The following is a 12,836-nucleotide window of genomic DNA, read 5'->3' as shown; positions in this document are numbered from 1 at the left end:
GAAGATATATAACTTAAATTAACCTCCTATACCATTGATTAGACGGAGCATAAAGGGGGCAATAGGATTGAGTTTCAGTGTTGGACTTTGATAGATTATATTTGTGCCAGTTACATTTTCCAATGTCTTTCGATACTAAAGCACATCTTTCACACAATCAGAAGATCATTGTTGCAGAGGAAAAGATGTCTGTGGGCGTACATGTTATCATATGCCATTGTTAGTATATGATTTATTTGCTAAAGGTTTCTGGCAGTCAAATCTCACTCTCTCTCTCTCTGTCTCTCTCTCCTTCAAAACAAACAAAAAAATAACAAAAAACATCTAACTTTTTATGCATGTTTTACTTAATTTGCCTAATATTGTGTTACTTGTCTCAGAGAGAATGTCAAACTGAGCTTTGTGACACTTATTCCTGATGGCTTGTCCTTGATGTAGCCTTCTGTTGGTTGAATTGGGCCTCATTTGTGTGTTTCTTTGGACAGAAGTGTCAGCCACACAAATACATTTAAATGTACACAGTGTTCTTACACTTAAGGTCAAAGAATAAATGTTATAATGATGTCTAGCAGGCTGATTTATATACAGTATATATACAGTATATTGAAAGCTGAATGACTGAAAATCCACACAGACATGCTACTTTTGTCTCATGCTGGTTCTTTAGGGAAATGATATCACCTGTAGTATGTAGGTCTTTATATTTAAATCCAGTCTACTGCACTTTATTAACAGGTATATTGGTTTGGCCTTCCCTTTGTTGAATTTTTTTTAAATGGTTGATGGCTCTCTGGTCCGACCATTGTGATTGTGTAATACAGACAAATGTAGAGAGAAAAGTAGTTTTAGATTTTAATTGCAGTTGCATTGTAGTGTCTGTCCTATGGACATGCCTGCAGTGATTGTACTTGCTCCATGGTATGATCTGAATCATTAAATGTTTCTATTTATAACCTTAGGAACCACATCTGTATTGTGTCCATTCTGTGTTTTTACTGGTTCAATTGAGGCTTGGTTTTGTGTTTTAGACCAATAATGCATTTTTCTCAGGTCATGACGTGACAGAATATCAGTCACTGTGTTTATCAGCATAGAGTGTGAGTTCCATACAGGTAGACTAGAGGTCATGCTTACCGAATTAGGGACTTTCTCTTCTAGGTAACACAATTAATTATTCTACTACAGTGATTTTGGTAACTGCTGTTCTGCCTGGTTGTTTTCTGTGGATTGACTAAGTGATTGGTCTTAACTACTTGTGTCTTGGCTATGCCTTAATGTAATTGTTTGATTTATTGCATCTGCTTTTGTGTTGTTGATACTCATTGGCAAACTGTATCATACTTATCAGCATTAATTCCTATTCTGTGATGGTAGGAGGTAACTGTATGTAGTGTTGAAAGGTATTGTCATTACCTTAAATCACCATATTTGTAGATCTGCAGTGTTAGACAAGTTGTAGTAGTATATTTAGTGCAAGTGGTCTTTAAGGGTCATAGCCTTTTTTCTTAAGAAACACACACACACACACGCACACAAACACAAACGCAGCCAACTTGACTCTGTCTGTTTATGTGACTGCTCTTTGTTATGTCAACTGTTTTTGACTATATCTGGGCTAATTTCTCTGTCCTTGGTGCTAAACAGATGATATCTTTTCAGAAACTTGTTTAGTTTTCTCCACACTTTCATTACATTCACACCATTACTCTGGTTTCTCCCCAATATGTGATTGAATAGACTAATCAGAAGTTAGGCAGTACAAAATACATTTAGTGTGTTTATTATGATTGGTTTAAGCTGCAAGTATAATATACAAACTTATATGTAAATTGATAACTATTTAAAGGTGTAAGGCCTCTTTGTAACTACATGAATGAACTTTCCTTTTAAATATTACAGATGACTACTGCCTTATTTAATTCAACTATAGATGCAGTTGCTCAGCGTTCCAAACTTTTAACGCTCTGCAGATATGTCAATCTTGATTCTAGTCATTACAGAAAATGTAGTTTAACCACTTTTGAAATATAGAAAGTGAAATGATCCAAGTTCAGATAATTACTAACTAGTCAACAGAAATATGTGTACATATGTTTTATTTTTTGGCCAGGATACAATCAGACAGTATAAACAGGAAAACAGCATAAGCTAGATATTCAGTAGTTAAACAGGATATAAACCATCTATCGCATTGGCCTTGGTAAAATCAGCTGAGGCTAAACATTTTAGGCTCAGGGTATCTAGTGTGAAAACACTCATGCAGAACAGCAGGTTAGCATTACATTCTGAAGGAGGACAACTACACAGGTACACTGGATCTTTCTGGTTTGAAGCTTATGGATAACTGCAGTTGCAAATATTGATAGTATTGCAGTTGTAGTGTGTAGTTCACACACAAATAAACAGAAGTTAAAAGCTACAGCCAATTTAAAGTGCTCATTTTGATCAGTGTTTTTGTTGAACTAAACTCACGGTGGCGCTATACACCAGCCTTAAGATGTTTGAATCCCTCTGTCCTTTGGGGTGGACGTACATTCTTCTGCTCTTGTGTCTAGTTAGGGACAATCACACTGGACTCGCAATTGCTATTTGGGTGAACTGTCTTTGTTCGCTTTATTCCTCAACTTTTTAAGAACTCATCGTCGATGATGGATTCGACATTTCAAACGTGCGGGTTTTATTTCCTCCTTTTTTTGCATGTCACATATGGAGACATGAGCTATTCTTTTCCAGAGGAGATGAAGCGAGGATCAGTTATTGGAAATATGGCCACGGATCTCGGGCTGGAGACGGGCGCTCTCTCTAACAGAAGAGCCCGTATTGACACCGATGGGACAGACAAATGTTACTGTGACATAAACCTGAATAACGGAGAGTTGATTGTTGCCGACAGGATTGACCGAGAGGGGCTTTGTGGAGAAAAGGCTTCGTGCATCCTAAAATATGAGCTGGTGCTGGAGAATCCTCTCGAGTTACATCGTATCAGTCTTCACATTCAAGATATCAACGACAACTCGCCACAATTTAAGGAAGAATTGATAAATATTGAAATTCAAGAGTCGGCAGACAGGGGAGCTCGTTTTGTGATAGAGGAGGCGCACGATGCGGATGTAGGACAAAATTCAGTTCAGCAGTACAGCCTCAAAAAGAATGATTATTTCATTTTGGCCGTTGATGGAAATACAATAGAGCTTGTTCTTGAAAAAGAGCTTGATCGTGAAAAACAACAAGAGATCAATTTGCTCCTTACAGCTCTAGATGGTGGCTCCCCTCAGAGATCAGGTACGGTAGTCATACACGTCACTGTACTGGATGCTAATGATAACGCCCCAGTGTTTAGCCAGGCCGTTTATAAAGCCAGTCTGCCTGAAAACTCTCCTGTAGATACTGTAGTGGTCACAGTCAGTGCTGCTGATGCAGACGAGGGAGTCAACGGAGATGTGACGTATGAATTTGGACATGTTACTGAAGATGTGAAGAAGCTATTTAGTATTGACCGTAAAGTGGGTGAGATACGAGTTATTGGTGCTGTTGACTATGAAACTACGACATCATTTGAAATACGCGTTAAAGCAAAAGATGGGTTAGGGCTGTCATCTTATGCTAAAGCAGTAATTTTTATCACTGATGTGAATGACAACGCCCCTGTAGTCAATTTGAAATCTCTGACTAACTCCATACCTGAAGATACCCTACCTGGTACAGAGGTGGGCATCATTAACGTGCAGGATAGAGACTCTGAGAATAACAGACAGGTCCGCTGCTCCATTCAGCAAGGCGTCCCTTTTAAGTTGGTCCCTTCTATTAAAAACTATTATTCTCTGGTGACCACAGGACAACTAGACCGTGAACTAGTGTCTGATTACAACATTACAATCACTGCCACTGACGAGGGCTCTCCACCTCTGTCCTCCTCTAAAACTGTTCAGTTATCTGTAGCAGACATCAACGACAACCCACCTGTGTTTGAGGAACAGTCGTACAGCGCATATGTGACTGAAAATAACAAACCTGGCTCCACTTTATGTTCCGTTACTGCTCGAGACCCCGACTGGAGACAAAACGGTACAGTGATTTATTCTCTGTTACCCGGTGAGGTGAACGGTGCCCCGGTGTCCTCCTATCTATCCGTTAACGGAGACACGGGGTGATCCACGCTGTGAGGTCGTTTGATTATGAACAGTTCAGGAGTTTTAAAGTCCACGTGATGGCCAGAGACAACGGTTCTCCTCCGCTCAGCAGCAACGTGACCGTCAGTGTCTTCATATCGGATGTGAATGACAACTCCTCAGATACTGTACCCCGCCCCGGAGGGCAACTCCTTCATGACCGAGCTGGTCCCCAAAGCTGCACACGGAGGCTCTCTGGTGTCCAAAGTGATAGCGGTGGACGCGGACTCCGGACAGAACGCCTGGCTGTCCTATCATATAGTCAAATCCACTGATCCAGGACTTTTCACTATTGGTCTCCACAGCGGAGAGATCAGGACACAGCGGGACATTTCTGAGTCTGACAGCATGAAACAGAACCTTATTGTGGCAGTGAAAGATAACGGACAGCCCTCTCTCTCTGCCACCTGTTCCATGTATTTACTTATTTCTGATAACTTGGCTGAGGTGCCAGAACTGAAGGATATTTCTTATGATGAGAAGAACTCCAAACTGACCTCTTATCTGATCATCGCGCTGGTGTCTGTGTCCACCTTTTTTCTGACCTTCATTATCATCATCCTGGGTGTGAGGTTTTGTCGCAGGAGAAAGCCCAGACTGTTGTTTGATGGAGCAGTTGCCATCCCCAGCGCTTATCTCCCTCCTAATTACGCAGATGTTGACGGCACAGGAACTTTACGCAGCGCTTACAATTATGACGCCTACCTGACAACAGGTTCTAGAACCAGTGACTTTAAGTTTGTGACGTCTTACAATGACAACACACTGCCTGCTGACCAGACTCTGAGGAAAAGTCCATCAGACTTTGCTGATGCGTTTGGAGATTCTGAAGTCTCCCCAGAGGTACGAAAAACCGTAAATCCATATGTTGGTTTGATTCTAATGGCAAAACGTGTTTAAATAATGTTTCCAACCTCAACTAATACGTCATGTAATTCATATTTTAATCAGCTCCTGCAGATTTATCTGTCTGTCTGTCTACAGAAAAGTAAAGATAATTTGAGATACAAAATAAAAATGTTAACATTGCAGTTTAAATTACAAATAAGTGACAATGGAAATGGTCAGTACAGGAATACACAGAAGATTGCCAGACGTCATGTTAGTTTTATTTCATTGGCCGCCTATTTTCTGTAACAACAGCTCACAAAGCATGCTGATGTGTTGCATATTGTTGTATTTCACCTAGCAGGTATGGAAGTTTTGTCTTATTAGTCATATTTTGACTTTTGTTTTTGGAAGGGGGGTGATATCATTGGGAAGTATACGACTCCGGTGTCATGGTACTGTTGGCAGATTTAGTTAAAAAGTGCAGCTCGGTTTCCATCTAATGTTGTGTGCAGGAAGTCAGGTCTGCCTCTGGTGGCCTCTCTCTTGATGGTGAGGCTGTGCTCACTGAGTCTGTTAATAGCATGAGGTTTTGTCGCAGGAGAAAGCCCAGACTGTTGTTTGATGGAGCAGTTGCCATCCCCAGCGCTTATCTCCCTCCTAATTACGCAGATGTTGACGGCACAGGAACTTTACGCAGCGCTTACAATTATGACGCCTACCTGACAACAGGTTCTAGAACCAGTGACTTTAAGTTTGTGACGTCTTACAATGACAACACACTGCCTGCTGTCCAGACTCTGAGGAAAAGTCCATAAGTCTTTGCTGAAGCATTTGGGGAATTGGAAGAGTGTTTAGCGGTATGAATACACAAAGCATCAATTTTGTCAATTGTTTGTAAAAATAAAACACATTTTCCTTTCAAACTTTAATTTAAGTCATCTAATAGCTGGGTATTTACAAACTCAGAGCATTGTTTTCTACTTCGCTGATAATAATGAGTTGTGGTTCATAATTGTATTTTGTGCGTTCGTATCTTTTCGTCTGTCTGTTCATTTCGGTCTAAACCAGTTTTTGCGGTTTGATTAATTTCAGTAATCTTCCTAACTAGCTTGATTTTTAGTTTCCAAAATCGATTTAATTTCAATCATGGCCACTTTAATTTTCATACTGTGAATATGTAAAATTGGGCGTAATAGTTAAACTCTTGTTTAGGTTTAGATGTTACATGACGCTTGTTATTTTCAATCTTGTTTTATATATAAATACATTCTTGACACCTACAGTTTATTAGTCTGGTAGTGAATTTGTCTTAGACTTAGCCTAAGTCTATTGCTCATTTGAAGTTCTGGCATTCATTTTTTAAGAAGATTGTTCTTGTGCTGTCAAAACCATAGGTCAAAACATTGGTGTTAACTTTGTTTTTACTAATATTTATATAAGTGCATATGGTTCTTGAATCATATTATTACTGAAGATATATAACTTAAATTAACCTTTTTATATCATTGATTAGACGTAGCATAAAGGGGGCAATAGGATTGAGTTTCAGTGTTGGACTTTGATAGATTATATTGGTGCCAGTTACATTTCCCAATGTCTTTCGATACTAAAGCACATCTTTCACACATTGAGGTGATCATTGTTGCAGAGGAAAAGATGTCTGTGGGCGTACATGTTATCATATGCCATTGTTAGTATGTGATTTTTTTGCTAAAGTTTTCTGGCAGTCAAATCTCTCTCTGTCTCTCCCTCCTTTGAAACACACACAAAAAAATAACAAAAACATCTAAGTTCTTATGCATGTTTTACTTAATTTGCCTAATATTGTGTTACTTGTCTCAGAGAGAATGTCAAACTGAGCTTTGTGACACTTATTCCTGATGGCTTGTCCTTGATGTAGCCTTCTGTTGGTTGAATTGGGCCTCATTTGTATGTTTCTTTGGACAGAAGTGTCAGCCACACAAATACATTTAAATGTACACAGTGTTCTTACACTTAAGGTCAAAGAATAAATGTTATAATGATCTCTAGCAGGCTGATTTATATAAACTATATATACAGTATATTAAAAGCTGAATGACTGAAAACCCACACAGACATCCTACTTTTTTCTCTTTTTCTGGTTCAATAGGTAAATGGCATCACCTGTAGTATGTAGGTCTTTATATTTGAATCCAGTCTACTGCACTTTATTAACAGGTATATTGGTTTGGCCTTCCCTTTGTTGAATTTTTTATGGTTGATGGCTTCCTGGTCCAAACATGGTGATTGTGTAATACAGACAAATGTAGAGAGAAAAACTAGTGGGTCAATTGAGGCTTGGTTTTGTGTTTTAAACCAATAATGCATTTTTCTCAGGTCATGATGTGGCAGAATATCAGTCACTGTGTTTATCAGCATAGAGTGTGAGTTCCATACAGGTAGACTAGAGGTCATGCTTACTGAATTAGGGACTTTTTCTTCTAGGTAACACAATTAATTATTCTACTACAGTGATTTTGGTAACTGCTGTTCTGCCTGATTGTTTTCTGTGGATTGACTAAGTGATTGGTCTTAACTACTTGTGTCTCGCCTATGCCTTAATGTAATTGTTTGATTCATTGCATCTGCTTTTGTGTTGTTGATACTCATTGACAAACTGTATCATACCTATCAGTATTAATTCCTATTCTGTGATGGTAGGAGGTAACTGTATGTAGTGTTGAAAGGTATTGTCATTACCTTAAATCACCATATTTGTAGATCTGCAGCGTTAGACAAATTGTAGTAATATATTTAGTGCACGTGGTCTTTAAGGGTCATAGCCTTTTTCTTAAGAAACAGCACACACACACACACACACACACACACACACGCAAACAGCCAACTTGACTCTGTCTGTTTATGTGACTGCTCTTTGTTATGTCAACTGTTTTTGACTATATCTGGGCTAATTTCTCTGTCCTTGGTGCTGAACAGATGATATCTTTTCAGAAACTTGTTTAGTTTTCTCCACACTTTCATTACATTCACACCATTACTCTGGTTTCTCCCCGATATGTGATTGAATAGACTAATCAGAAGTTAGGCAGTACAAAATACATTTAGTGTGTTTATTATGATTGATTTAAGCTGCAAGTATAATTTACAAACATATATGTAAATTGATAATTCTTTAAAGGTGTGAGGCCTCTTTGTAACTACATGAATGAACTTTCCTTTTAAATATTACAGATGACTACTGCCTTATTTAATTCAACTATAGATGCAGTTGCTCAGCGTTCCAAACTTTTACAGCTCTGCAGATATGTCAATCTTGATTCTAGTCATTACAGAAAATGTAGTTTAACCACTTTTGAAATATAGAAAGTGAAATGATCCAAGTTCAGATAATTACTAACTAGGCAACAGAAATATGTTTACATATGTTTTAGTTTTTGGCCAAATACAATCATACAGTATAAACAGGAAAACAGTATAAGCTAGATATTCAGTAGTTAAACAGGATATAAACCATCTATCTTATTGGCGTTGGTAAAATCAGCTGAGGCTAAACATTTTAGGCTCAGGGTATCTAGTGTGAAAACACTCATGCAGAACAGCAGGTTAGCATTACATTCTGAAGGAGGACAACTACACAGGTACACTGGATCTTTCTGGTTTGAACCTTATGGATAACTGCAGTTGCAAATATTGATAATATTGCAGTTGTAGTGTCTAGTTCACACACAAATAAACAGAAGTTATAAGCTACAGCCAATTTAAAGTGCTCATTTTGATCAGTGTTTTTGTTGAACTAAACTCACGGTGGCGCTATACACCAGCCTTAAGATGTTTGAATCCCTCTGTCCTTTGGGGTGGACGTACATTTTTCTGCTCTTGTGTCTAGTTAGGGACAATCACACTGGAGTCGCAGTTGCTATTTGGGTGAACTGTCTTTGTTCGCTTTATTCCTCAACTTTTTAAGAACTCATCGTCGATGATGGATTCGACATTTCAAACGTGCGGGTTTTATTTCCTCCTTTTTTTGCATGTCACATATGGAGACATGAGCTATTCTTTTCAAGAGGAGATGAAGCGAGGATCAGTTATTGGAAATATGGCCAAGGATCTCGGGCTCGAGACAGGCACTCTCTCTAACAGAAGAGCCCGTATTGACACCGATGGGACAGACAAACGTTACTGTGACATAAACCTGAATAACGGAGAGTTGATTGTTGCCGACAGGATTGACCGAGAGGAGCTTTGTGGAGAAAAGGCTTCGTGCATCCTAAAATATGAGCTGGTGCTGGAGAATCCTCTCGAGCTACATCGGATCAGTCTTCACATTCAAGATATTAATGATAACTCCCCACAATTTAACGAAGAATCGATCAATTTAGAAATTCAAGAGTCGGCGGTCAGGGGGGCTCGTTTTGTGATAGAGGAGGCGCACGATGCGGATGTAGGACAAAATTCAGTTCAGCAGTACAGCCTTAAAAAGAATGATAATTTCATTTTGGCCGTTGATGGAAATACAATAGAGCTTGTTCTTGAAAAAGAGCTTGATCGTGAAAAACAACAAGAGATCAATTTGCTCCTTACAGCTCTAGATGGTGGCTCACCTCAGAGATCAGGTACGGTAGTCATACACGTCACTGTACTGGATGCTAATGATAACGCCCCAGTGTTTAGCCAGGCCGTTTATAAAGCCAGTCTGCCTGAAAACTCTCCTGTAGATACTGTAGTGGTCACAGTCAGTGCTGCTGATGCAGACGAGGGAGTCAACGGAGATGTGACGTATGACTTTGGACATGTTACTGAAGATGTGAAAAAGCTATTTAGTATTGACCGTAAAGTGGGTGAGATACGAGTTATTGGTGCTGTTGACTATGAAACTACGAGATCATTTGAAATACGCGTTAAAGCAAAAGATGGGTTAGGACTGTCATCTTATGCTAAAGCAGTAATTTCTATCACTGATGTGAATGATAACGCCCCTGTAGTCAATTTGAAATCTCTGACTAACTCCATACCTGAAGATACCCTACCTGGTACAGAGGTGGGCATCATTAACGTGCAGGATAGAGACTCTGAGAATAACAGACAGGTCCGCTGTTCCATTCAACAAAACGTCCCCTTTAAGTTGGTCCCTTCTATTAAAAACTATTATTCTCTGGTGACCACAGGACAACTGGACCGTGAACTAGTGTCTGATTACAACATTACAATCACTGCCACTGACGAGGGCTCTCCACCTCTGTCCTCCTCTAAAACTGTTCAGTTATCTGTAGCAGACATCAACGACAACCCACCTGTGTTTGAGGAACAGTCGTACAGCGCATATGTGACTGAAAATAACAAACCTGGCTCCACTTTATGTTCCGTTACTGCTCGAGACCCCGACTGGAGACAAAACGGTACAGTGATTTATTCTCTGTTACCCGGTGAGGTGAACGGTGCCCCGGTGTCCTCCTATCTATCTGTTAACGGAGACACGGGGGTGATCCACGCTGTGAGGTCGTTTGATTATGAACAGTTCAGGAGTTTTAAAGTCCACGTGATGGCCAGAGACAACGGTTCTCCTCCGCTCAGCAGCAACGTGACCGTCAGTGTCTTCATATCGGATGTGAATGACAACTCTCCTCAGATACTGTACCCCGCCCCGGAGGGCAACTCCTTCATGACCGAGCTGGTCCCCAAAGCTGCACACGGAGGCTCTCTGGTGTCCAAAGTGATAGCGGTGGACGCGGACTCCGGACAGAACGCCTGGCTGTCCTATCATATAGTCAAATCCACTGATCCGGGACTTTTCACTATTGGTCTCCACAGCGGAGAGATCAGGACACAGCGGGACATTTCTGAGTCTGACAGCATGAAACAGAACCTTATTGTAGCAGTGAAAGATAACGGACAGCCCTCTCTCTCTGCCACCTGTTCCATGTATTTACTTATTTCTGATAACTTGGCTGAGGTGCCAGAACTGAAGGATATTTCTTACGATGAGAAGAACTCCAAACTGACCTCTTATCTGATCATCGCGCTGGTGTCTGTGTCCACCTTTTTTCTGACCTTCATTATCATCATCCTGGGTGTGAGGTTTTGTCGCAGGAGAAAGCCCAGACTGTTGTTTGATGGAGCAGTTGCCATCCCCAGCGCTTATCTCCCTCCTAATTACGCAGATGTTGACGGCACAGGAACTTTACGCAGCGCTTACAATTATGACGCCTACCTGACAACAGGTTCTAGAACCAGTGACTTTAAGTTTGTGACGTCTTACAATGACAACACACTGCCTGCTGACCAGACTCTGAGGAAAAGTCCCTCAGACTTTGCTGATGCTTTTGGAGATTGCGAAGCTTCTCCTGAGGTAGGAACACACTTCATATATTACTGAACTTGTGTTCAACCAAGATGACTGAGAAAATGTCCATCAGACTTAATTAAATAATTTCTTGTTTTAATCTGGTTTCCATGTAACTCCTTTTTTCAGTCATTTTGAAATGAGACTTTGGGGGACCTGCTGGAAACACCGTCAATATGAATACCACATGTGCTAGAGGAAAATATCTTCATAAATAAACAAACTACATTCAAGTTTATTTTAAAGAAATGCAATATTATTTTTTTTTTATAATAAAATAGACACCACCCTCATTATCCAGTTCTAAACCAAATAAACATTTACTCAGGAATTCTGAGTAACACTATCATATCTTTTATTTTATTATTCATTGGAATTAGTTTTTACTGTGAATTATATCCAGAGGGAGGCAGACATTCACTTATTTTGCCTCTTAATATGACAGATGGAGATGCAGTAAAACTGTTGGGTATAATATTGTTTTATCAACACCTTTTACACTGGCACTGAACATTAGCACTGAATGCATCTAGCTAATGGATGTTAATTGCTCATCAACAAAAAAGTTTTTAACTGGCTAAATAAAAATGCAAATTCCCTTAACTTTTAGTTTTCTCTGATATATTTTAAGTTGTACCTCTTTGCGGTTTTTCAAGTCAGTGTTAAAACCATGTAGTCAGTAGACTTTAAATGAAAATGTTTGTCAGTGCAGGAGTTACCCAACCCTCTAAATAATTGCAGTAATTCACTTACTGGTGTTGAATGTCTCCAATACTGCACTTTCACTGGTGCATACTTGGCATGGAACAGTTTTTGGTGTTTAAACATGCATTTTCATTTTTTTATTTGGCAGTCCTCTTAACAGTAAGCTATTTAATATTGCCAAATCCTCTGTTGAACACTTTGATGCATTATGAATGCTCATATATTTGCACACTGGCAAACCAGAAACAAACTTGTCATCTGCTTCTTCTTCAGACATCTGCATGGCACTAGGCAATGGTACACTCAATCAAAAGCATACAGGTGGAGCAAAATTCATTGCTATATAATATTGTGTGAATAATCAGTCACTCTTCATTCAGAGTTTTATTTATGTGCATATATTTAATTTATGAGTATAACACTGCCAGATGGTAATGATGGCATATTACATTCATGTTATTGCACATGTTGCACTGTAATACACAGGAGTAAGATAATTTAGTTTTGCACATGGCTGATTTAACTGTCTGTGAGTGTGATGCTGTGTGGAAAGAAACTGTGTTCGGGTTGTTTGGGTGTAGAGTGCTGGTAACACTTTACAATAAGGTACACAAAAAAATAGGTAGTTAATGATTAGTTACTGTTTTTGAAAGAGTAACAAATGATTAGATACTGTTTTTCAGAAGGGTAGTTACTATTTTTCAGAAGGGTAGATACTGTTTTTTGAAAGAGTAATGAATGAGTAGTTACTGTTTTTCAGAAGGGTAGTTACTGTTTTTTGAAAGAGTAATGAATGATTAGTTACTGTT

At 39.3% G+C, this 12,836-nt stretch overlaps 1 protein-coding gene and 1 pseudogene across 4 annotated transcripts in view; both read left to right on the top strand.

Moving 5' to 3' along the window:
- Nucleotides 1-12,836, top strand: part of LOC114562568 (protocadherin gamma-A11) — a 262,197-nt gene that overhangs the window by 79,132 nt on the left and 170,229 nt on the right. The window contains exon 1 of one of the 4 annotated variants that reach the window (XM_028589034.1): nt 8,862-11,328. The exons of the other annotated variants lie outside the window; for them this stretch is intronic. Coding sequence (XP_028444835.1) covers nt 8,959-11,328 — 2,370 coding nt within the window. The 5' untranslated portion in view covers nt 8,862-8,958. Of the gene's footprint in view, nt 1-8,861; nt 11,329-12,836 lie in introns of those variants that run through there. 4 annotated transcript variants of the gene reach the window in all.
- On the top strand, nt 2,575-5,815 carry LOC114563261 (protocadherin beta-15-like; annotated as a pseudogene).

Source organism: Perca flavescens, chromosome 10, assembly GCF_004354835.1.
Source record: "Perca flavescens isolate YP-PL-M2 chromosome 10, PFLA_1.0, whole genome shotgun sequence".
In the NCBI taxonomy this organism is placed as follows: domain Eukaryota; kingdom Metazoa; phylum Chordata; class Actinopteri; order Perciformes; family Percidae; genus Perca; species Perca flavescens.
Note: the sequence above shows the minus strand (reverse complement) of the source record. Positions and strands in the feature narration are given on the sequence as shown.